Source organism: Tinamus guttatus, unplaced genomic scaffold (assembly GCF_059628265.1).
Source record: "Tinamus guttatus ecotype Peru unplaced genomic scaffold, ASM5962826v1 Tinamus_guttatus_pri_ptg000301l, whole genome shotgun sequence".
Classification (NCBI taxonomy): Eukaryota; Metazoa; Chordata; class Aves; order Tinamiformes; family Tinamidae; genus Tinamus; species Tinamus guttatus.
Window position 1 is genome coordinate 395,485 of NW_028288835.1, and position 23,087 is coordinate 418,571.

The 23,087-nt window shown below is 41.9% G+C and overlaps 1 protein-coding gene across 1 annotated transcript; it reads right to left on the reverse strand.

Annotated features, from left to right (window-relative positions):
* Nucleotides 1–709: 709 nt before the first annotated feature.
* On the reverse strand, nt 710–20,396 carry MAP9 (microtubule associated protein 9). Its single transcript, XM_088528082.1, has 11 exons — nt 20,366–20,396; nt 19,120–19,216; nt 17,563–17,991; nt 10,581–10,831; nt 9,984–10,036; nt 9,279–9,444; nt 8,447–8,536; nt 7,613–7,774; nt 6,990–7,135; nt 6,213–6,345; nt 710–969 (listed from the first exon to the last, which is right to left on the reverse strand). The coding sequence occupies exons 1-11, from the start codon at nt 20,393–20,395 to the stop codon at nt 847–849; spliced, it is 1,680 nt and encodes a 559-aa protein (XP_088384208.1). The 5' UTR covers nt 20,396; the 3' UTR covers nt 710–846.
* Between the last annotated feature and the right edge of the window lie 2,691 nt (nt 20,397–23,087).

The following is a 23,087-nucleotide window of genomic DNA, read 5'->3' on the forward strand; positions in this document are numbered from 1 at the left end:
GATCTTCATCTTTTTCCAACTGAGGATGTGTGAATTAATGTGAGTTCTAGGTATCTCACTGAATGATCGCTATCTTCCCATTCTGCCTTCTGTCAAATTTTCTATGCTCTTCTGTAAAGGCTGGAAGAGAACAAGGATGCATTATTCAGTTCAGGAACAGGCCGTGACAACCCCTGTGCAGCTCCGCTGCCTCCCTCGCAGCCGCGGGGCTGCAGGGACCTGCCCCCTTCCCGCTGGCTCCACGGAAGCGGAGGGAGGATCGCTCCGCACCCCCAGCTCCGTGTGCTCCTGCGTGCTGTGCCCGAGACTCTCGGCTGGACTTTACCTCCTTCCATGAAATTTCAGCTACAGTGTCTTGATGCACTACATCGATATTTATGGCTCCTAGTTCTAAAGCTCAGGGGAGAGCTGATGTGCATGGCTGCTCCTGTATTCAACTTCTTGTATAAAAATCTGTCAGGTGTATTAGATGTAAATATTTTTTCTTGATTCTGGGCAGCTGACCACTCTGAGCAGAGGTTCTGTTGTGCAGAGACTGGAGCAGAGCAGTTCTGCTAGGTACTGCTACCTTGTGGGAAGCAATGCCAGAGTCCTGTCTTCATTCCTTTTTTGCTGGAAGTGTGTATTCAGGATGTGTATCTAAGTTAACTGTGGAATTAAATAAATTAGTATATTGAAAGTAATGCAGAAGGACAGCTGATCTATAACCTCCAGAGATGAAATAAACCCAAAAGAAAGCATACAACCCTCCTTACGGATTCAGTGAAAATTCAGCTGTTTCTGATGCAGTGAGTAGCCCCTGTCAGCACTTTGCTGATGAACCTTCCCTGCAGAAGACAGGACTGCTCAGTAGTTTCCTGAATATGTGACTTTGCCAGGAGGGCTCCAGGGAGAAGGTGCTTTGTCTGCAGGGATGGCCTTGAGCTTCCTTTGCTTCTTCTCAAGCTGCTCTTTCCTTTCTTTCTTTTCCTGTGAATAAAAAGTTGTGTCAACGAAAACTCCAGCAATGGGAAAAACTACTGTTATACCTCTCTTGTGTAAAACCACAAGTCAACATGCAGTGAGGATTTGCCTTTTAAGAATATCATCATGTGCAATTCACCCAGATTATACATTTGTCCTTTAGGATTAAGGTGACTGTTCCAAGGATAAGATGTCTTGTGCACTATCAAACAAGAAGCACACCAGAACCCAGAGAAGAATAAGTAATGCATTTGTTTTGGATATAGTTATTTTCATTGTAATTCTTACCCTCTAATTTGTTTAAGAGGGTACCTAGATCAGTGTAAAATATGTTCTCATTATGTTTGATAATTGGTGTAACTTTCTGTACTTACTAAATCACACTTGTTATATGCTAGAATAAATCAGGAAGTGAACAACTTAGTAACATCAATTGGAGATTTAATTATTGTACAGGTCTAATGGCATTTTTTGTTTTGAACAGCAAGGGACAGTTATGATGGATAAGCAAAATACAATATTCTCTCATCAATGATTTTCAAGAGACTAATTACTCAAAATAACTTGCAATTTATAATTATCTTTCAACTTTTAGATGGAACTGTTCTAAGCAAAATAAGTATTTTCCAAAATGATGCCTGCCATTTTTTAGCTATCTGCAAGCTATTTGAATTTTTTAGCTATTGCCCAGATCTTAGCTGGGTCTGCATGTCCTTCATAAGGGAGAAGAGAAATAAGGTTACTGCAGCTGAGGGGGCACTGGCAAATGGAGGTAGATGTCTCATGGTGTTTTCCCCTTGTATTGCACGCATGCACTATTCAAAGCATCATAATACTAGTTTTACATTACATTGTTTTATTATATATTACATGTATCTGAAATATCAACTGCGCGAGGTCTTTGTTAACCTAAACCAGAAGATCCACTTCAGTTATGGGCATCTAAGCTGGCTAAGGAAACATAGAACTGCTTCATGTAGTAAAGCTGATAATAACAGGGCAAGCTTTGCATGCTTTCATTAAAACAAGTCATACTGCCCTTCATCAGTTAGTCTAATGAGATTTTATAGGGAGAGATGATCTTTTATCTTCCTCTATTACATAAAATAACCAAGACAAATTGGCTTCAGCCTGTAGGATCCTCACTTTCTCTGCCATCCTTCACTTTAGTCTTCCTTAAATGAATGTAACTAGTGGGTTTGGGCCTTCAGAGCAGGTTCAAGGTACTCCTTTGGAATTTGGAAAAATTTGGAAAATTTTTAAGGGAATAGGTCAGTGCCCTAAGAGGCAGTATCACTGTATTTCAAAAATGAAGACAAAATGTGTAAGCAGTATAGATGAGCTTTGGAAGAATATATGCTCTATAATAGAAAGCCTATATGATTCATGTTTCTATTTGGAGTATGTATGTATGCATGTATTCTGCAAATTTATTTTTATACAAATTTAGTCATATTCTACCACTCTTAGAATCTGAATCTGCATTTGACATTTAAAAATGGGACTTACTGGTATTAATTTGAGAAAATGTGTTACAAAGAAGTGTGCATATTTTACATTTATAAAGCACTTCTCTACTGGAGACATGTTGCACAGTACAGCTATGCTTGAATATTCCAAAACAAAAATAAATCATATGTCCAGGCAGTGAAAGTTGCTTTGGACTTTAATTATACCACAAATCTGAGTGTTTGAGTGGAAAGCCCATATTTTCATGTATGGATTCCAATGCCAGGCAAATAGTCCTGGTTTAATTTATCTGAGTTTAAAATACCAAATGTGACTGGAAACTACTACTTTCTTCCAACATGCAAAACTCTCCATGTATTAGTGCTGACCACAATTCACCTGATTGAAATCTCCCCTAAAATAATGAACGAGAGTGTGTGCACAAATGGGAAAAATGTAGCGAAAATGATGAAAGAGGAGAACGGCTGTATCTTATCATACACTAAATAACTGTGTGGCTTGGCCTTGCTGTGGGGGCTCCTTCCCTTCCTCTACTAGGGAGTCTTTTCCTAGTCCTATTTCATGGAGACAAGCAAGAGCCTGGTAAGACCAACAACTTTCTCACTTCAAAAGTCCTGAGAAGTCGATATGCTTTAGCACTATGACTGCCACATAGTGACTGAATTTTAGATAGTACAGAAGCCTTAGAACACATAAGAGGAATAACAACAGGCATACTTATAACATACTGCAATGCCAGGAGATTGAAATCCCAATATAGAAAGTATTTTCAACTAGATCTTATTAAACCACATGAAATGAATAATTCAGGTTAGCTGTTTCTAGCCCCTAAAAAGCAACAAATCACCGAGACTCATCTAGTACAACTTGCATTAATTTCCTGATGTTTTTCGTAGCTTTAGAATGTCAAAACCAAGGGTTGATCGTGCTCAACCTCAAGGCACGGTTGAAACTTTTTACAGCATTCTTAACCTTACTATATTATTTCTTTTCAAGAATTATAAATCTGAAAGAATGCACAGTGCAGCCTTTTCATCAGGTTAATCATTACTGCATATTGTGGAGAACATGAACAAATATGTAGAATAGCAGCACTTTTTTCCTAGGTTGTTACAGAAAAAATAGATTAACATTTTAAAAATTACAGAAAATAAGTTGAACTGCTGGAATAAACTTTCTGTTGTTTTTTCTCCCCATTCCACTCCACAGAACAGGTGCATGTCAAACTGGTAGGTATTAAATAAAAAGTGATGATTTATCAAGTGTTACATCTCAATGGGCTGGAAGAGTGCTTGGTGAAAAACAAGACAAATGCTTGCAAACAAAACAAGTCAGAAGCTTAAATTTTCTTAGCCAGACTGAAATTTTTGGCTCAAGATTATCCTTTGTGTGTTTTACAAGTATTAATAACCTTTTTCACAGAATTTATTTCCCTGCCTTTAAAAGGCTCTACACAATGCAGTTAACATTATCAAGCACTCGCAATGACCTCCAAGAGCATCAACAACACAGTTTCCATTAGCATAAAGTGTTACTTATGTTTGACAAGTACTACACCATGGTCATTTTTGAACTTGTTTTACCTACACATTATGGCCAACATCTGCTTCTGGAAAGTGGAGGATTAATTCACAGATTTATTTCTATTTACTGGTAATGAAAGGACTCTAGAATTCTTCCTGTTATGTTACTCTTACTTTGATAATGTTCCTTTTCAAACAAACCTCTTACTTGCGAAAAAAGCCTTCTTCAGTTCTCCATTTCAGAGCTGATGCCCAGTGATCTCCTATGCAAATATCTCAGGTTTCTTGATAATAATTGACAACATTACTTACACAAGTATTTCTCTCCTGCAGTTTACTGAAGTACATATTTTTCCTATTACTATAGGAAGTTAAATAATACTCTGACCAAAGAACATGATGAACAGATGCCTGATATGCTGTTTCAAATAAATTAGCACATTAGCAGAGGGTACAATTTGAAAAAGAAACTTGGTGTGGGAAGTGTCACTGAACTTTTCTTTTTGGGGTGAGCACTCTCACTTTCACATAGTCATTGAAAAAGAGGTAACTTTAGCAATGCTTGTGCCAGCCAGATCCTCCACCATCTCATTTTTTAAATTGTTCCTCCCACTCATCCACACAGATGTCCATTTAGATCTGCTTATTCCCCCACCAATAAAATGTATGCCTTATTAATAGTCCTACTGAAGTGAATTTGTGATAAGCTAGGGAATTTATAGGAATTATCTAATAACAAGGAATTCGATGAACTAGGGAACCAGGAAAGAGCCTGTCTTAGGCAGTAGATTTAATTCCTGAAAACAAACAAACCAAAAAACACCCTAATACATCCTTCATACACAGTCCAAAGCAACAAGGAAGTCAAACACAGACTGACAGGCAATGTTGATGTTGACTAACAAACCAAGGATGGTCTTTGGGAGGGGAGCGCGCACAGGCATCGTACTCACACTGCACCTACAGCACAGTCCTTCTTTGTTTGGGTGTAATAACACCCAAATATTGACTAAGCAAAAATAACCTAGGAGTGGATACTGATCACTGGATGAGCTGGGAATCACTTTATCAGGTGGATAAGAGAAAACAGTTCTCACCATGACAGCCATCAAAGGCATTTGAACAAGGGGTCAGGTCAAAAAAGACTGGAAGACTGAAGCCTAAGACCAAAAAGGCTTGAAAAGAAGGAAAGAAAAACACATATAAGCTGCTGCTGTTTTAGGTAAGTACTCTTCTTCTGAGGTAGTGTAATGAAAGATGATTTTTCTTTTAAAATCTATCCCATACCTGCAGGTCTATCTGCCTCAGCTCTCACCTAGCCATGGAGAACAAAGAGAAAGCCTACTAGAGGCCCAGGAAAAAAGATTTTTCTAAGTTCTTGACAGTACAAATGAATCTTAGTAAGGGCCTTTGGCCAGCTAGATTGCAAGATCCCATTTGTATGAAAGGCAACAGAAACCTTATACACAGGAGGTGTGCTAGAAACCACGAGGAAGACACAACAGAAGAAATATTCAAACCCAGAAAACCTTGAGAGCTGCTATGATGAATGACTCCATCATGGGGTGAAGATGAAAAGTTCTTTTTTTTTTTTTTTTTAACCTTGCAAGTTATATCTTTGAGAAAGCAATATAAGCTAAGAATATAAATACTCTTCTAGTTTGTCTATAGCTAGGATAAAATTCTGCATTATTGTTGGGACTACACTACTAGTTTACTGCTTCATAGGTGGGAATAAGGCATGCTGTTGCAAAAACAATAGAAATCAGGACCTTGAGAGTTCAACTCTTTCTATTAAATGGAAATAATCTGACCTCACTATTAACTGCTTAGTCTATTTTAAGTCATTATATTCTCCACTCTAAATATTTTCTTGAATATAAACGCCCTCACTCCTCACTTCTGCTGTTGGTGCTCTTGCTGGACTTAGCTGATTCTGTGCTGTGGGGAGTGGGCCCTTCTGAGACGGTTGTTCCTGACATGAAAGTGGAACTACGATGACTATGAAATTCAAAACTCAACAGCACATAGGTAGCAAAGATATATTTTCCACATATGCTAATTATCAAGCACATTGTACCATCATTTTGCTCAAGAAAATTTGGGAACTTTTTATATAATACTGCCATCACCTGGTCTAAAAGCTGATTTCCTAAAAGCATGAAAAAACTCAAAGATTATAACACAAAAGTATAAATGCTCATTCCTACTCATTAACCTTTTTGGTTTTAACAAAGAGCATAAACATGTACTTACCAGCCATCTTTCATATTCTTCCATAGCCCTTTTATCTTTTTCTTCTTTCTTCACCTGCTGCATTTCTTGCTTTCTTCTCTCTAGGATTTTTTCTACCTTCTTTTGTTTTATACATTCCTCCTTTTTTTCATTCCTGTATGACAGAGGAAAACAGGAAACCATCACTTGGCAAGCTAAATGCTGTATCTTTAACAAGTTTACCAAATGGAGTAGAGTAAGAAAGATATTTTATGCATTTGATAACAGATTGGGAATATATTGTAAAGTTATAAAAAAATCTTCAAAGTCCATACTACCAAAGTATACATGAACGTACTATTACAGCATCATCCTTTCTATAGTACTCTCCCTTATTTTCTATCATATAAAAGTAGATTTAAAAATAAATTGTGTACATGCTCTGAAACCTGGCCTAAAAAGAATTCCTCCAGCAGACACATACATGTGCTTCTGAATACACCTAGGTTCATCTACGCTATTGCACAGAGCCCAAACAAAGCCTTAAGGAAGGTTTATTGTCCTTCCTGAAGCTTAGTGTTGAATTATGAACGCAATCATATAGACATTATGGTACTCAGTGACTCCTGCAGCACGTGGCCTTTGGGGAAAGCAAGCACTTAGGTAGCAGAGCTGAAAGGGCTGGGCAGGTTGTTCCTGCTGCGCCTGCTCTCCAGGCGTGCGGGATCGCCAGGCACAGACACGCGCAGCGCCCGCACTCCGACTGCCACCAGCAAAGGTCTAGAAATTGCTTTAGTCCAAAACCCAAGGGGATGATACCATTTTTCAACTGCAGACATGCTGTCTCTCTTCTTTTCAGCAACTAATTCCTCTTCTTTTTTCTTCCTGATTCTTTCAGATTGTTTCTCCTTTCTGTTTAGCTCTCTCAAATATTCTACTTTCTTTTCTTTCCATTTTTCAAATGCCTAGAGAAAACAGATTCATTAGCAATCTTATCCCTCATATTTTGGTTGATACCCTTCTTGCTTATGCTGTGTTACACTATTTTTATAGATTACAGTTTTGGAATGGTTGTTTGCAGCACTGCTCAGAATCTGATACCACTTGTAAAAAGGATTACAGTGATTATATATCACTGTATAAAAAGGATTATATTTTTTCCCAGAAAGTAATATAGTTCTTTGTAAACGTATTTAAATGGAATTTATTTTACATTCAACTCATAACACTGAAATATGAGAAAATGCCTATTCATTGCGCAAAATTGACTGCTATACATTTCTAATGCAGAAATGAATCTGCTGTGATCTCTCCTCAAAAATGAGCTATGTTCAGATTTTGGAATCTGGTTTATTTCCATCTCTTGCTGGATTAATCAAAATTGTTCTCAACAGGTTCCTGAACAATATCTGGTATTTGTTTATTTATCAATTTCACATTACCTTCTGTGCAGCTTCTCTCTTCTCCTCATCCTGTTCTGCCACTCTCCTTTTATTCAGTTCCTCAAGCTTCCTTTTTTCACTTAATTTCTTTGCTTCTCTTTCTTTCATTGCTTTCCAGGCTTCAAAAGATGCAATTGCTTCCTCTCTTTTTGCAGCCTCTTTCTAGATTGAAAACAATTCTATATTTACATGCCACTAAAGATTCTTAAATATAAAATATATAACTATAATTGAAAATGCATAATTTAGTTCTCAAATGTAACATCTGACTGAGCAGCAATGAAAAGGGATCTACAGACAACATTACAAACAATACTCAAGATGTGAACAGATTTTTTTTTTCTTTCTTTGTTCATTCTTAATTTAAGGTTCCTTTCATGCAGTCGACTTTCTGGAAGGTGTTAAAGGACATGAAATACAGGAAAATAATGAGGGATATTGCATGTCTTGAGATATATTTTTTTCTGACAGATGACAAGTTAAAACTTCACAACTAAAGAAAGAACATCCCAAGGTCCTTACAAACAAACATGAAAACCAATCCAAGAGGCACACTTTTAACCTACAGGATGAATGTATACAGAAACCTTAGCCATATCCCCTTGCAACTGTAAGAATTAGGACACACCACTTACTGTTTCAGCTCCCTTTGTGCTACTTGGAAAAAAAAAAGGAAACCTTACAGTGGGAAGGTGACAGAGGTAGGCAGAAAGCAGTGTACCCCTCAGCCAGGAAAAAAAAAAAAGGTTTTTTTCCTAATAACAACAAATACAATGTTCAAGTTACTTCAAAGAGCTACAGTCTATTCTTCTCAGAACAAGAATGTAAACAAACCTTTTCAATATTGTTCTTGAGATCTTCAGCTTGTTTCTTTTTATTTCTCTTTAATTCCAGTAGATGGACTCTTTTCTTTTCCAGCCAATCCTGAAAAAAATCAGTAGAAGACTTCTATACCTCAAAAATCTTTTGAAGTTGGATGGAACTAAAGTTCCATTAACACAACTAAATATTATTAAAGCAGCACCAATATAATGACCACCAAAACTACTCTTACTTTTTCCATGTGCTACTTAACTAATTGTCCCATATGAAAAAAAAAAAAGTTTTGATTATCAAACACAATATTCTGAGGATCTTCAGTACACAAATATTTTAATCAAAAGTGTCAGAAGTTTTAAAAACAGTTTGAGGATCTTTAAAAAAGTCAGGATAAAAACATAAAAATAAAAGATGAAAAATGAAATAGCAAATCTTGCTACCTGCGATATAGGAATATTCTTTAGACTCATTGTGTCTCCTGCTAATAACTACAATTAAAGAGAATAAAATCCAACTGGGAAGAGTGAGACTACAAGCATCCATAAAGTGCTGAAAGGTATTTGCAAAATCAGGGCCAATTTTTCATGGTTTATTTGTGTGTTTTATAAGCTGCTTAAAGATAAAATGCCTTAAGTTTATCTTGCCATTAAAAATATGGAAATAAAATAATGGATTTCAGGTTCTATATTTTGTTTTAGAATTATAACAATATCACACACTCCAATGGGGGCAGCATTTATTAATTAAATGAATGCAAATTCTTTAAAACAAAAAAAATCAAAAAATAAAAGGTGCTGACTCGTCCAAGAAACCCTTTCTGTGCACGGTTGGTTTTGTGAGGGCTTACCTGGTAAACAGCTGCTCGAATGCTGTCTGCTTTGCTGACCTCTGCACTGCACCTCTGCAAGCACTTGCCTTCCAACACCTTCAGTGTGCCCAAGTACTGCGGTGAAACAGCTCCCGATGGGGGAAGAGCTGTCACGTTGTTCTTCAGGTGGGAGAAATAAGAAGACCTATAAAGACACCAAGATAAACACAGTAAAATGATCTTTTTGTTTACTGTAGTTGATACCAAGTAGTTTTCCTTTTTATTCAGTGTACAGCAAAAGTTACTCTGATTCTGCTTTTGCAGGCTCTCGACTGGGGACAGGGGAGGAAGAAAAAGTCTCTTTTCTTCCTGAGGACCTTAGTGCTGGCAAAACAAACTGCTGCACAACATATTCAGCCCAAGAAGGTTTACAGGTTCCTTATGCTTTCATATATAAACCAGCTTAAAACCTCTGAAGGCAGCGAGGGCTGCACTGGCGGGTGGATCCTGCAGCAAATGCCCACCACAGATTTGGAAAAGGCCTTACTGCCTGATCTGATGGATGAAATGGTGAGCAGGGTTATCATAACATGTACTAGGACTTTTTGCACATGCAGTGAAAGAGGGTGTAAGGAGCGCAGAAAATGCTGACAGAAAATGGGAGAAAACCACCATCTGGAGGGTCCTTAGACGTAGTTTATGCTTCAGAACTGTGGACTGTGATATGTAGCATCTTTCTCTTACCTGCCAGATGATGTTTTCATATCTTGTGGAAGTGTCTTAGTTTCACTTTGTATCTAGAAATACAAAAGGAATAGGAAAAAATCTATACATAAGTAACAGGACTAGATGAGGCATACAGAGAACTAAAAGCTAGCAAGGATGTTAAATGCAAGTAAGTAAGACTAATATAGAAAGGACACAGTGCATGGTAAGGAAGTAAACAACTTTTGGAATGTGTGTACCTTCTTGAAAAAGCACTAAGAAACCACTTCTGGGCCAAAAAGCACTGTCTATAGTCTAGAAATATAAAGGAATAAAAAGAAACCAGAAGACAGTGGCATTTTCCCTTGCTTAACAATATTAAGAATGGAAAACATAGATTTTTGGTTGTTTTAAATATTTGTGTAGGTTTCCTTGTGTACATTTTCCTTAAAACCAGTTTATTCACAGTTTAAAAGAGCATCAGCTCCAGAAGCTGGAAAGGGTCACCTGTACATGTACCGGAATTCTGCACGTGTACAGTACCAACAGCATATTCGCTACAGAACTTTTTTTTTTTTTTCCCTCCACTTCTAGGACATTGTTCTAAGCAATGGTAAAAATATATATGAACGATACCTTGTGAAAGTCCTTTGAAGTGGTCTTTCCCTCCACATGTTCAGATTTATCATCCATTGACTCCTCCTGTATTGTATCAGTTACTATTTGCCCTTCCACAATTTGCATGTGTCTTTCTGAACTGTCATCTGTTGATTTCTCTGATTTCCTTGTTTTCTTGTAATCTGGGGTCTTTGTTTTGTCTACCACAGAAGGGGATTCTGTTGTATTATCCTCCTTGCTGACGCTAATATTCTCCCTCTGATCTCGATCTAAAAGGAGAAAAATAGATTAAGGGGACACGCTCACTTAGGCAATATATAAATGATAATTTCATAGTTTAAATTGTAATTTCATAGTTTCTTAGTATTGTTACGTTTGTACAAAAAATACATTGCAAAATTAAATATGACACATGATAATGCATTTTCTGATCTAAAATTCACTTCTTCTAAAGGACTACGTGGATTATGATAGGAATTTTCACTTGTGGTATATCTGAGTGTAACACAGGAGTAACAAGCTCATTTTTTTCGATGTTACATAATCTAAGGCCAATACAAAGACAAAACTTGTTGTCTGCATTATCACCCAAACACAAACCTAGTGCGAAAAGCAAAGGCCAAGCAACATGCGAGTAGCAAAAACTATTCTGATATCTAGTGAATTACCACCAAAATTTGGATGAATGAGGAACAAATTAATCTCATCATGTGACCATATTTCTGATTCAAATATATTTGCAGTATGACAATTCAGGTGAAAAACTGTTTTTTTCTGGTTTGATGTTTTGGGGGATGTGGGACACAAAAAGAAAAAAAATGGAAGATGTTGGTGTAGAGATTTAAACAAAAGCTTAAATTAAACATATGCTTGAAGTGACCAGTTACAAACCACTTAATACTTTAAAAACATTTTTATCTGATTTGAACTGCCATTACCATAGTAATGTAAATTTGCAAAACAGTTTGGATATAAACAAAGGAAGGCCATGACAACTGGTGACAATGCAAAAAAATTAACCTAGACTGACAGTGATGAAGTAAGTTCAGGGTGACAGAGTTCTGAATTTATGTGAATAATTTTGTGTATTTTGTTGATACATAAACTTCTCGTATTTACACCTGTTAGACTGTGAAATTTTGTCTAGACTGTAGGCATTAGAAACAGCACAACTGTAATTAAGCAGCAACACTTAGTGCACAGGACACTGGCTAAGTTCATTCACTGCTAACTACTAGTGATTTAGGGTATGAACTTCAAGGAACTTCACCTGCAAGTCAGTTTAGCTCTGTTTGCAAAAAATGTACTAATCTTCCCAGGGAGAGCTGCGAAAGCGCTACACCGAACATGCGAGTGCTCCTCCTGTATCCTTGGCCAGTTGGGGCCACGCGTGTTTGAGCGGGTTGCATCGCTCTGGTTGGAATCACACGCCACTTCTGCATCGCATTAAACCCCTGCTCTTCTTTCCCAATCCCTTCTCCACCTCTCTTTGGCAGACTCCTTGTTGTTGTTTCGTGTTCTCCTTTGCCACTTTGACACTGTCTTCTTTATCATTCTCTTATGCTGTGCTTGCACATGGAGGATCAGTTCTGTACTCTAAAACTCACATCCTCTTCCTTGTACCCCAAATCTCTCTTTGGGCATTGCTTCATTAACAATGCTCAAAAGCATCAAACTACACCAAATGCATTCTCTGTTTCAAAGTATCATCAAAACAGAAAAAAAGAACTGAAACTCAGATCCAAGGGTAGTTGTTATTCACTGCTTAATATACTCTGCCAGATTTCCAGTATTTCTTCACCTTTCTGTAGTACTTTGGGCCAAGTCCAAGCTCACATATAAATAAGCTGTATTTTACAGACCGTACACAGGCCATTTCAGCAGAATTCTTATCCCTGGATCTGACAGTGTGAATTATGTACCCGTTTCAATCTAACATGATGCTAATTACTCACAGTGTGATTCCCTTAGCAAAGGGAAAAGGTGTCTAACAGTCCACTCCAGCAGTTTTCATCCTGCGTTCCACGGATTATTTCTAACAAATCCTCCTTGAAAAGGAGGATTAAGAAAGCCGTGTTCCATGGACACTGCTCCAAAGTCCAGAGATTTACACGTCTGCACATCTTCTAAAAAATGTTAAGGATTGATTCACAGATCCAGAAAAATACAAAAAATTCTAATCTACTCAGTCTCTGTTAATCTTTGTGCCTGGAAAAGATGCAGGAAGAAGAGAAAGACTTGCCTGAGTCATGTCAACTGCAAAAGAGAAAAGGAAATTTAAATGACTGGTTTTAAGCCTCAGAGATACTCAGGTGAGGCACATATGAGACAGAAACAGCTTGAATTTTAATTTGTTTCTCTTCATTTCTGGGATGCTTTTAGGACCCAAATTCTAAACACTTGGGATTATACTGTACTCGGAAATGACTGCAATAAAATGGGCAGGCCCTTCTCAGAAGCACAGAGAGCAACAGAAGGATATTGAAATAATATAGAAAGGAAATTAAGAGCACCACTCTTGGTTCCATGAAGACTTGTCTTACAGCTTTGAATGATATTTGGGTAAAAAAATGGTAATATTATTTATCTGGTTAACTTAAGTTATACCTTTTATAGATGGTGCATCTCCACACATCAGTTAATTGGAGTCTCCAGATCTTTTATTATGGGAAGTAAAATGAATGGAAAGTGATGGTGAATCACCTTCTAGCCATTCACCCTTAGACCAGAAAGTGACAAATAAACAAATAAATAATTTGTGACAAATCAGAATCACTTAACTTGACTTTAAAATGTACTGATTTTTTTTTCTTTTAGAACTAAGAGAACTATAATTACTGTTCTACACTCAGAGGAATAAAACAAAATCAGTACACTACTAAATGGGTGAAAAATATCACTGAGATGAAATCCTGTTTCCAGGGAAAAAGAAAAACAACATTCTCTAATCTGCCCCTCACCATAAGAACAATATTGGGAAAGCCATTTGCGCCCATTCACATTCTTCTTACAGAAAAAGTTATTAGCTAAATAAAAGACAGTGTCAGAAGGCTCTAATGTAGATGGTAAAATCTGCACATAGACTCTCCATTTTCGCTCTTACTTCAGGATCAGGGCTCTCAGAAAACTTTTTTTTTTTCCTCAGGTGTTGCTTTCTGACTAGTTCGGGAGGATGGTCCTGCAATCGAAGACACTACATTTCTGGAAATTATTTTTCCTTCCAACCTATTAAGATCATTGTCTTCCACAGGAATACTTTTTCTCAACAGTCTTCCTGGTTGAGGTGATGATTTATAACAATCATCTAATGAAACAATTCCAATATTCTCAGCTGAAAACGAAAATTATAGTTTTGGTTATGTCTAATTATAGACAACTGAGTCTGGAACACTGTTTTGTTAAATTATGTACAACTATTTTCAAGTAAACCTACTATCTCCAAATAGGCTGTAATATTTAATCAAAGTTTGCAAGCTTCTAAAATAATCTCTAGATAAACTTATGTGTTCATTTATCATTATCTCTATCCACATATAGATGCTACACTCTAGGAATTTAACTGCCATTAAAGAGACAGTTACAGAGTTCCTGTAAATACAGAAGAGAAAGCATATATTTACAGACAGCACTGTTACAACAACACCTATTGTCTCATTGTGCTTTACTCCCAGATAAACACCCCGCTTCTCTACGCACAGTGCAGAGCAGAACGACCCTGTGCAGACAGACAAGCAAGACGTGGTCCGAGCGGCAGCCTCTCCGCTTGTACCTCGCCTCCTCACTCATGTCTCCCTCCTCCTCACTCATGTCTCCTTCCTCCTCACTCATGTCTCCTTCCTCCTCACTCATGTCTCCTTCCTCCTCACTCATGTCTCCCTCCTCCTCACTCATGTCTCCCTCCTCCTCACTCATGTCTCCCTCCTCCTCACTCATGTCTCCTTCCTCCTCACTCGTGTCTCCTTCCTCCTCACTCATGTCTCCCTCCTCCTCACTCATGTCTCCTTCCTCCTCACTCGTGTCTCCTTCCTCCTCACTCATGTCTCCCTCCTCCTCACTCATGTCTCCTTCCTCCTCACTCATGTCTCCTTCCTCCTCACTCGTGTCTCCCTCCTCCTCACTCATGTCTCCTTCCTCCTCACTGATGTCTCCTTCCTCCTCACTCATGTCTCCCTCCTCCTCACTCATGTCTCCCTCCTCCTCACTCGTGTCTCCTTCCTCCTCACTCATGTCTCCTTCCTCCTCACTCATGTCTCCCTCCTCCTCACTCATGTCTCCCTCCTCCTCACTCGTGTCTCCTTCCTCCTCACTCATGTCTCCTTCCTCCTCACTCATGTCTCCCTCCTCCTCACTCATGTCTCCTTCCTCCTCACTCATGGCTCCCTCCTCCTCACTCATGTCTCCCTCCTCCTCACTCATGTCTCCCTCCTCCTCACTCGTGTCTCCCTCCTCCTCACTCATGTCTCCTTCCTCCTCACTCATGTCTCCCTCCTCCTCACTCATGTCTCCCTCCTCCTCACTCGTGTCTCCTTCCTCCTCACTCATGTCTCCCTCCTCCTCACTCATGTCTCCTTCCTCCTCACTCATGTCTCCTTCCTCCTCACTCATGTCTCCCTCCTCCTCACTCATGTCTCCCTCCTCCTCACTCGTGTCTCCTTCCTCCTCACTCATGTCTCCCTCCTCCTCACTCATGTCTCCTTCCTCCTCACTCATGTCTCCCTCCTCCTCACTCGTGTCTCCTTCCTCCTCACTCATGTCTCCTTCCTCCTCACTCGTGTCTCCTTCCTCCTCACTCATGTCTCCCTCCTCCTCACTCATGTCTCCTTCCTCCTCACTCATGGCTCCCTCCTCCTCACTCATGTCTCCCTCCTCCTCACTCATGTCTCCCTCCTCCTCACTCATGTCTCCTTCCTCCTCACTCATGTCTCCCTCCTCCTCACTCATGTCTCCTTCCTCCTCACTCATGTCTCCCTCCTCCTCACTGATGTCTCCTTCCTCCTCACTCATGTCTCCTTCCTCCTCACTCATGTCTCCCTCCTCCTCACTCATGTCTCCTTCCTCCTCGCTCATGTCTCCCTCCTCCTCGCTCGTGTCTCCTTCCTCCTCACTCGTGTCTCCTTCCTCCTCACTCGTGTCTCCCTCCTCCTCACTCATGTCTCCTTCCTCCTCACTCATGGCTCCCTCCTCCTCACTCATGTCTCCCTCCTCCTCACTCATGTCTCCTTCCTCCTCACTCATGTCTCCCTCCTCCTCACTCATGTCTCCTTCCTCCTCACTCATGTCTCCCTCCTCCTCACTGATGTCTCCTTCCTCCTCACTCATGTCTCCTTCCTCCTCACTCATGTCTCCCTCCTCCTCACTCATGTCTCCTTCCTCCTCACTCATGTCTCCCTCCTCCTCGCTCATGTCTCCTTCCTCCTCACTCGTGTCTCCTTCCTCCTCACTCATGTCTCCCTCCTCCTCGCTCATGTCTCCTTCCTCCTCACTCGTGTCTCCTTCCTCCTCACTCATGTCTGCCTCCTCCTCGCTCATGTCTGCCTCCTCCTCGCTCATGTCTCCCTCCTCCTCGCTCATGTCTCCCTCCTCCTCACTCATGTCTCCTTCCTCCTCACTCATGTCTCCCTCCTCCTCACTCATGTCTCCCTCCTCCTGTAACTCAGTCACTCCAAGCAGCAGCAGAACAGGGCTCTGTGCACAGGACAGGTTAGACCTCGGCCTTCTAAACCTCCTGTGTAATAACCCTCCGTCTCTTGTCGTTTCTCCACCCTGCCACCAAAAAGATCAAGCCCTTGTACATCTTTCTGCCTGCATTTTTCTCTAGATGTGCTGATCCACGCAGAAATGTGCTCCTGATCCTCTCAGTGCTGCAGAGGTACTTCTTATTGAGGCCAGTTCATACAAACCTCTCGCAGGAAACAGAGAACATCATGGCAATTTGAAGTCTTATCACAGTGCCCTTCAAATGTGCTCAGCCATGTAAAGCTGAATTATACAATTCCTGGGAAGTTTACAGAGTAAGGAGTCCACAAGAACATTCCCACAGGTACACAGCTACTTTTTCTATGCAGTAAGTCTTAAGAACATCAAAGAAGCAGACAAAGCAGATTAAGTATTTAAACCTTTCCTTTTTTTTGAGTCCAAAGCTATACAGGCAGTAACTGGCTGTAAAAGACAGGTGTCTACAGAGTTTAACTACACATTCACGTATCTAGTGCTTTGCTGCCATCACGTGGAGAGAAAAACTAAGAGCAGTCAATACCACCTGCCACACATTGTAAAAGTTGTGATCTTCTATTACCAGGAGTAACCAACCAAACATAAAAGACTTACAATGTAAATGGAACACAGGACAAATTCTGCCCACGTCAAGAATCAGATAGAGATATAAAGCCTTGTGATGCTTTAAATTTGCTTACACTCCATTAACAAAGCTAGTTTTGCTTTCCATACTTAAAGAAATGGCCTTGGATATTCTTATAATGAAACACTGAAGTCTTTTATATGTGAATATCCATGGGAATATTCATCCCAATCATAAACGTTTTGCTGACAGCTCATTGTGTGACACCCTAGTGCACAACTTCAACATTGTATCTGCCCCAAAGCGGCCCAGCCCGTCACAGAAAAGGGGTGCCCGTTCCAGGCCCCTGCTGCTAAAGGCTGTGGACACTGTGTGGACGTGGCTCTGCGCCACGCACACGAGGACGGGGCCAGTCTCCAGCCCTCCCACGCTCGCCATAGACAGGGACCTTCACAGAGCCCAAGTTCCCAAGGAACCATTTTTATCTCCTGAAAAGAAACTCTTGCTAGTTTAAGTTACACCTGCTCAGTTTCCATGCTCACCTGAAGATGAATATTTAGAAGAATATTTACCATACTCTCTGAAACTAAAGCAGACGCAATTAAAAATGAAAACAGCGTATCTATCTACAACACTATTTTTTAAATATTGTAATATGTCTAAGCAAATAGCAGCAAAAATATTTAAGTGCTTTCTTTTCACCTGATGCAGACGCATCTCTCATTTTGCGCATCCTTTGCTTTGGTACTGGCTTGCTTTTCTCTTGATTCAGTGTAAGCACTTCTCTCTGCAGCTCAGGCATGCACAAGTCACCACAGGGGCCACTCTCACTATTATCTTGTGGCACTTCTGCAGGTGAACAGTCCTCATCATTTTTTCTGTCATCGTCCCCGTTTTGACTTTCTAAACATTCCTCTTCACTATCCTTTTTGTCATCCTGCATGTTTTTATTTTCCAAAATGATTGTTTGTTGTGCCTTCTCTTCATGAAATGGTAAGTCATCAGCAGCTTCATTTTCCAAAGGAACTGCTTTTTGTGAAGTATCTTCATCTGAGAGAGAACTCTCAAAAGCAATTGATTTCTTGGTGCTTTCAATATCTGAATTACTTTCTGGAAGCTCTTCCACAGTACCTGAAAACAGTACATTACCAATTTGTGTTTGAACTGATTAGAGGAAAAAAAAAAAAAAAGCAAGAGGGTGAGGGGGCACAGAAACTGTTCCTATATTTTAAATGCATTTTTCTTACAACTCTCTCCTGACTTACATCTCTGCACTTCCTATCTCTCCAAAAATCACCAAACTAGATACTTCCTCTCCTGTCCTCTGTTTTCACTGGACATTAACACGTAGGAAAGACTTCAAATCTTAAGTAGTTAATTCTTACCTGTCATACAATGGAAATCTGTAAAAATCTATGTTTCCAGCACCATAAGAACTGGAAGCAAGGTAAGGACAACAAAGGCTGGCACAATCCGTTACCAAAATATTTGCCAGTCATCATCCTTTCATATTTTGTTCCCTTCTGCCCCCTCTAAAATGGACAGGAAAAGACTCAGATTGGATACACTCTCCACCCCAATGCTACCATCCATACATATTTTTTAAAAAAGTCATGATGACAGTTGAGTAACACAATACATGCCGGAAAGGCCTTCTTGTAAAGCTTGTTTGTAAGGGGAAATTAACCAACTTGTGAAGGATATTTCAGGTATTGCAAGCAAGTACTATGCAGAGGAAGTCCTTTTGAAAATACATTATAACATTTTAGGATTGCTATTTTCCTTAGTATACAAAACTAAGAAGGCAAGCCACTTGGCCAATTTTATTAGAATAAATGTTAATGTTACTAGATATTATATACATCATTACCCAGGAAAAACTGCCAGCTCAAACATGTTCCTAGGGGTTTGTCTGCACTGCCAAGTAGGCAGGCCTGCTCTGCAGCTTGTCTTGCAGCCTGAATTCCCTTGATTGCCCAGAATTAGGAAGTAATGAACAGCTCCATGGCTTCCTCTCTGCCCACACGGTTCCTTTACAGCAGCGTGGACTCCTGTCCCTTCTCGGTGCAGAGCTCACACATGGCTACGGAACAAAACTGGGGATCACAGCTGCAGGGTGCAGCACAGAGGGTGTCTGGTCTACTCCGTGGGCACCACGACTGATGCCATGGGGGATTCAGCTACCAGCTTGGAAGGACACGGTGAACAAGTGCGCTAAGGAAGGAAAGAACACGGAGAAAATATTTAATTCTGTCTTACTATTTAACAGGCCATCATCGTCGCTCTCAAAGTCATCCGAGTACTCAGCTGCTTGTTGTCTTGCTGCACGAGCGGGAATTGCATCCTGCAGCTCCTCCTGAAATGTTTTCACAAATAACTTTCACAGTGCATATTAATTTATATCTACTTTTTTCCATAAAGAACATATCTTACGGTTCCTCTTCCATATGGAGAATGGCCACAAGTTAGTCATTACTGGCACTTTGGCCTGAGCAACCACATCTATCTTTGGATATATATACATATATATCTTTATATATAAAACTTGGTTATATTTATTAACTTATGGTTAACATATCTATATATAAAGCTTTGGAGCCCGCTGCAGAACAAGCGGTTTGTGGCGCCTGCAGCCGAGCCGGGCTGACCGCAGCCGTCGCAGCCCAGCCGGGCTGACCGCAGCCGCTGCAGCCGAGCCGGGCTGACCGCAGCCGAGCCGGGCTGACCGCAGCTGTTGCAGCCGAGCCGGGCTGACCGCAGCCGAGCCGGGCTGACCGCAGCCGTCGCAGCCGAGCCGGGCTGACCGCAGCTGCTGCAGCCGAGCCGGGCTGACCGCAGCCGAGCCGGGCTGACCGCAGCCGTCGCAGCCGAGCCGAGCTGACCGCAGCCGAGCCGGGCTGACCGCAGCCGCTGCAGCCGAGCCGGGCTGACCGCAGCCGTCGCAGCCGAGCCGAGCTGACCGCAGCCGTCGCAGCCGAGCCGAGCTGACCGCAGCCGTCGCAGCCGAGCCGGGCTGACCGCAGCCGCTGCAGCCCAGCCAGGCTGACCGCAGCCGAGCCGGGCTGACCGCAGCCGTCGCAGCCCAGCCGGGCTGACCGCAGCCGCTGCAGCCGGCCGTCCCTCCCGGTGCCAGGGGCACCTCTCGCGGTGCCGAGGGTTTCTGGTGCCCGGCCCGGCTGCAGGGAGCCCCGCAGAGCCCCGGGACACTCTGCGCGTTCTGCGCTCCCTCCTCCACACGCACAGCTCTCCACTGAAGGGCTGGCACGAGATACTGATAACGACTGCATCTCCTTGGGCCAAGGCAAGACCGGCCCCCCCGCCAGGCGCCCTTAGCTCTGGAAAGGCCAGGAGCTCCCAGGCCCGCTACTAAAACACGCAGAAAACGCATGGTAAAGCGACACCAAGATGACCAAGTCCAGCGGCACGGAAACGCCGCGGCTGCCGCGCTGTCCCGTGCCGTGCCGCGCCGTGCCGTGCCGTGCCGTGCCGTCCCGGGCCCGCTCACCTCGGCCGGGCCCGGCCCGCGGCCCGACATGGCGGCCGGGCCGCCCCTCCCGCCGCTCGCGCCCGCCGCCGCCGTTGCCAGGCGACGCGGGGGGCGGGGCCGCGCCCCGGGAAAGAGGCGGAGCCCGGGGAGCCGTGAGGGGAGCGGCGGGGAGCCGCGCGGAGCCGCGCGTTCGTGTCTGGCCCCCGTGGGCCCGAGGCCTCTTTCTATCCATCTATTTATTTATTTAGCAAAGGCCGCGGCGGCGATCATAGGAGAGAGTGTACCCAGCACACAGTGCTGAAGACTGAGCCAACCCGTAGTGTTTTTTTGACCCTTTTCTTCCGGTACCGTCTGTGAGCAGCTCTTCGCTGCGCCGCGTGTTTCTTGGTCAGCGAATAACGCTCCGTCTGCTGCTTGCTGCCGTCCAGCCTTGGAGGGCTGCGCTTGAAGCACAAAAACGTTATTTTATTTACGTGTAAAGACACTCAGTTTGCATTTGTTCGTCCCTCGGGCGATACGTGAAAACCGACACATCTGTTCAGAATTTCAGAAGTCATAAAAAAGCAATGTATGTGTTCGTGTATTCTTTCTCTGTAACAATGTGGGCAGTGTCTGTTGAGGACTAAATTATGCCAACGTCAGAAATATCAGAGATGCCCATTTTTGAACTCCAGAAGGTGGCAGCAAAGCATTAAAAATACATATTTTTTTCTTGAAAGTACCTTTCATGCTGCCTTCTTTTATCCTGTGTTTTTTTAATTGCTTGTTTGTTTGTTGAATTATATTTGTTTAGACCAATTTTCCAACTTCACATGATGTAAGTAGAAGGAAGACAGTTTGCTCTCAAATATTATTTGACTCAGGGAATGGGGTCTAAAATCAAACACACGGTTAAGTACAGTTATTTAATGTTAGCAGTGGGCGAAGAGTTCAACACTGAAGAATGCAAAACGTGTAAAGACGTTTGTAGAACACATGAGCATGAGGCTGCATCCTACAGCCTTATCCCAAACAAAAAATCCCCATGGAGACCCACTGAGGGGAACTGGATTTCTGCCTGAATAAAGATTTAAGGCTTTGAGTATAGATATAAAAGGTTATTTAAGGGTCTTTTTTAACAGAAATTTCTGAAGGCTTATTGAGAGAAAAAAAAACAGAAGATTTTATGGCATAAAAATGAACGTTAACATCTACTTCTTAATTAATATAAGTGATCTTACCACATGTGAGCATTGTGTAGCAGCTTGAGTCTCCAGCTATCTGGTACTGTACCAAAGAAATGCCTGTTTGAAGGCAAAGATGATCTTTCTCTCCCAAGGAGACAGGGAACATTCAGAAAAATACTCTTAATAATCCCAGCAAACAAATTCATGTGGCTAAAATAAGCTGAGAAAGTAATGATTAATTCTTTTTGCCCAAACATTTATTAGTCTTTGTCATACCCAGAAGATTAAAAAAAAACTTTTGTAAGATAAAAAGGTTACAGTGACAAACATCACAATGCAACATAATTCAAATCTGAAAAAGAACATTGCTGATATGAAGAGTTTTTTAGATGGCTGGGTCATATGCATGTAAATGAATTTCAGAAGTAGTTTATTTTATTTATGTGGATAGAGATTGTAAGACTGGATTTGGAATTTCCTCTGATCAAATGGCACTCAGATGGTGACTTTGAACATCTTATACCATAAATCAAAAAGTATAAAACTCCTTACTGGAGAAAAACGAGGTTCTCATCATTTTGATGATCTTTCTCAAAGTTGAAAGTTACATGGGAAATGAGATGTCAAAATTCTCAAGTCAACGTACATTACTCTAGAAACTGATTTTTGGGGGTGTCTGTCTGCATAGCCCACAAATTGCTCTTCCTGTTCTTGACATTTTGACATCAGTGGGAATTAGATCTCTAATTAGAAGCACATCTTCCTGTTAAATTTTGCATATGTACTGGTTTAACAGAATAAGATGCTCAGTAACTACAGTAACTTTTTCAATTCTAAATAAAAATGTTATCCTCTATCCCATCACAAACAGAAAAGTGTTTCTCTTTTTTTTCCTTATGATTCATATGAATTAGTTTCTCTATTACAATGTGCCATATTTTGGAAAGCTATGTCCGTTTTGCCAAACTCCAGAATGTATCGATTTTTGTGTGTGTGGTTGTCTGAAATGAGAACCGTCAGCGTGGTCACCCTCATGCTCCTAGGGGAGGTCTGCCAGGGAACTCGTGTGCCGTCCCTGCAAGTGGCCCAGGATGGGCTGTCCCAGCTAGGTCGGATGCTGACATGGAACAGCTGTGGTGGGAGAGCGCGTTCAGCCCGGTCCGACCCAGTCCGACCCGCGCCCCAGGGAGCTGTGGGGCTGCAGGCGAGTGCGTGCCTGGCCTGCGCCCCATCCACCTCGGCCCCGCTGGGCGCAGCGAAACGCGGCCCCGCGTCGCTGCAGGAGCCCCAGCGCAGCCCGCCGGCCCACCTAGAGGCACCGCGGCCGTTCATTCTCCTCGCTGGCGTTCCTGGAGGCACTGCGGCCGTTTGTTCTCCTCCTTGAGGTTCCTAGAGGCACCGCGGCCGTTCGTTCTCCTCCCTGGGGTTCCTAGGGGCACCGCGGCCGTTCGTTCTCCTCGCTGGTGTTCCTGGAGGCACCGCGGCCGTTCGTTCTCCTCCTTGGGGTTCCTAGAGGCACCGCGGCCGTTCGTTCTCCTCCTTGGGGTTCCTAGAGGCACCGCGGCCGTTCGTTC

Bases quoted from the DNA above. Each gene is read 5' to 3' on its own strand.
- MAP9 (XM_088528082.1), bottom strand. From the start codon at position 20,395: ATGTCGGGCCGCGGGCCGGGCCCGGCCGAG. The intron at 8,537-9,278 runs GTAAGCCCTCAC...GATTTTTTTCAG, and splicing joins TTCGAGCAGCTGTTTACCAG to GATTGGCTGGAAAAGAAAAG. The intron at 7,136-7,612 runs GTAATGTGAAAT...TGTTTTCTCTAG, and splicing joins AGAGAGAAGCTGCACAGAAG to GCATTTGAAAAATGGAAAGA.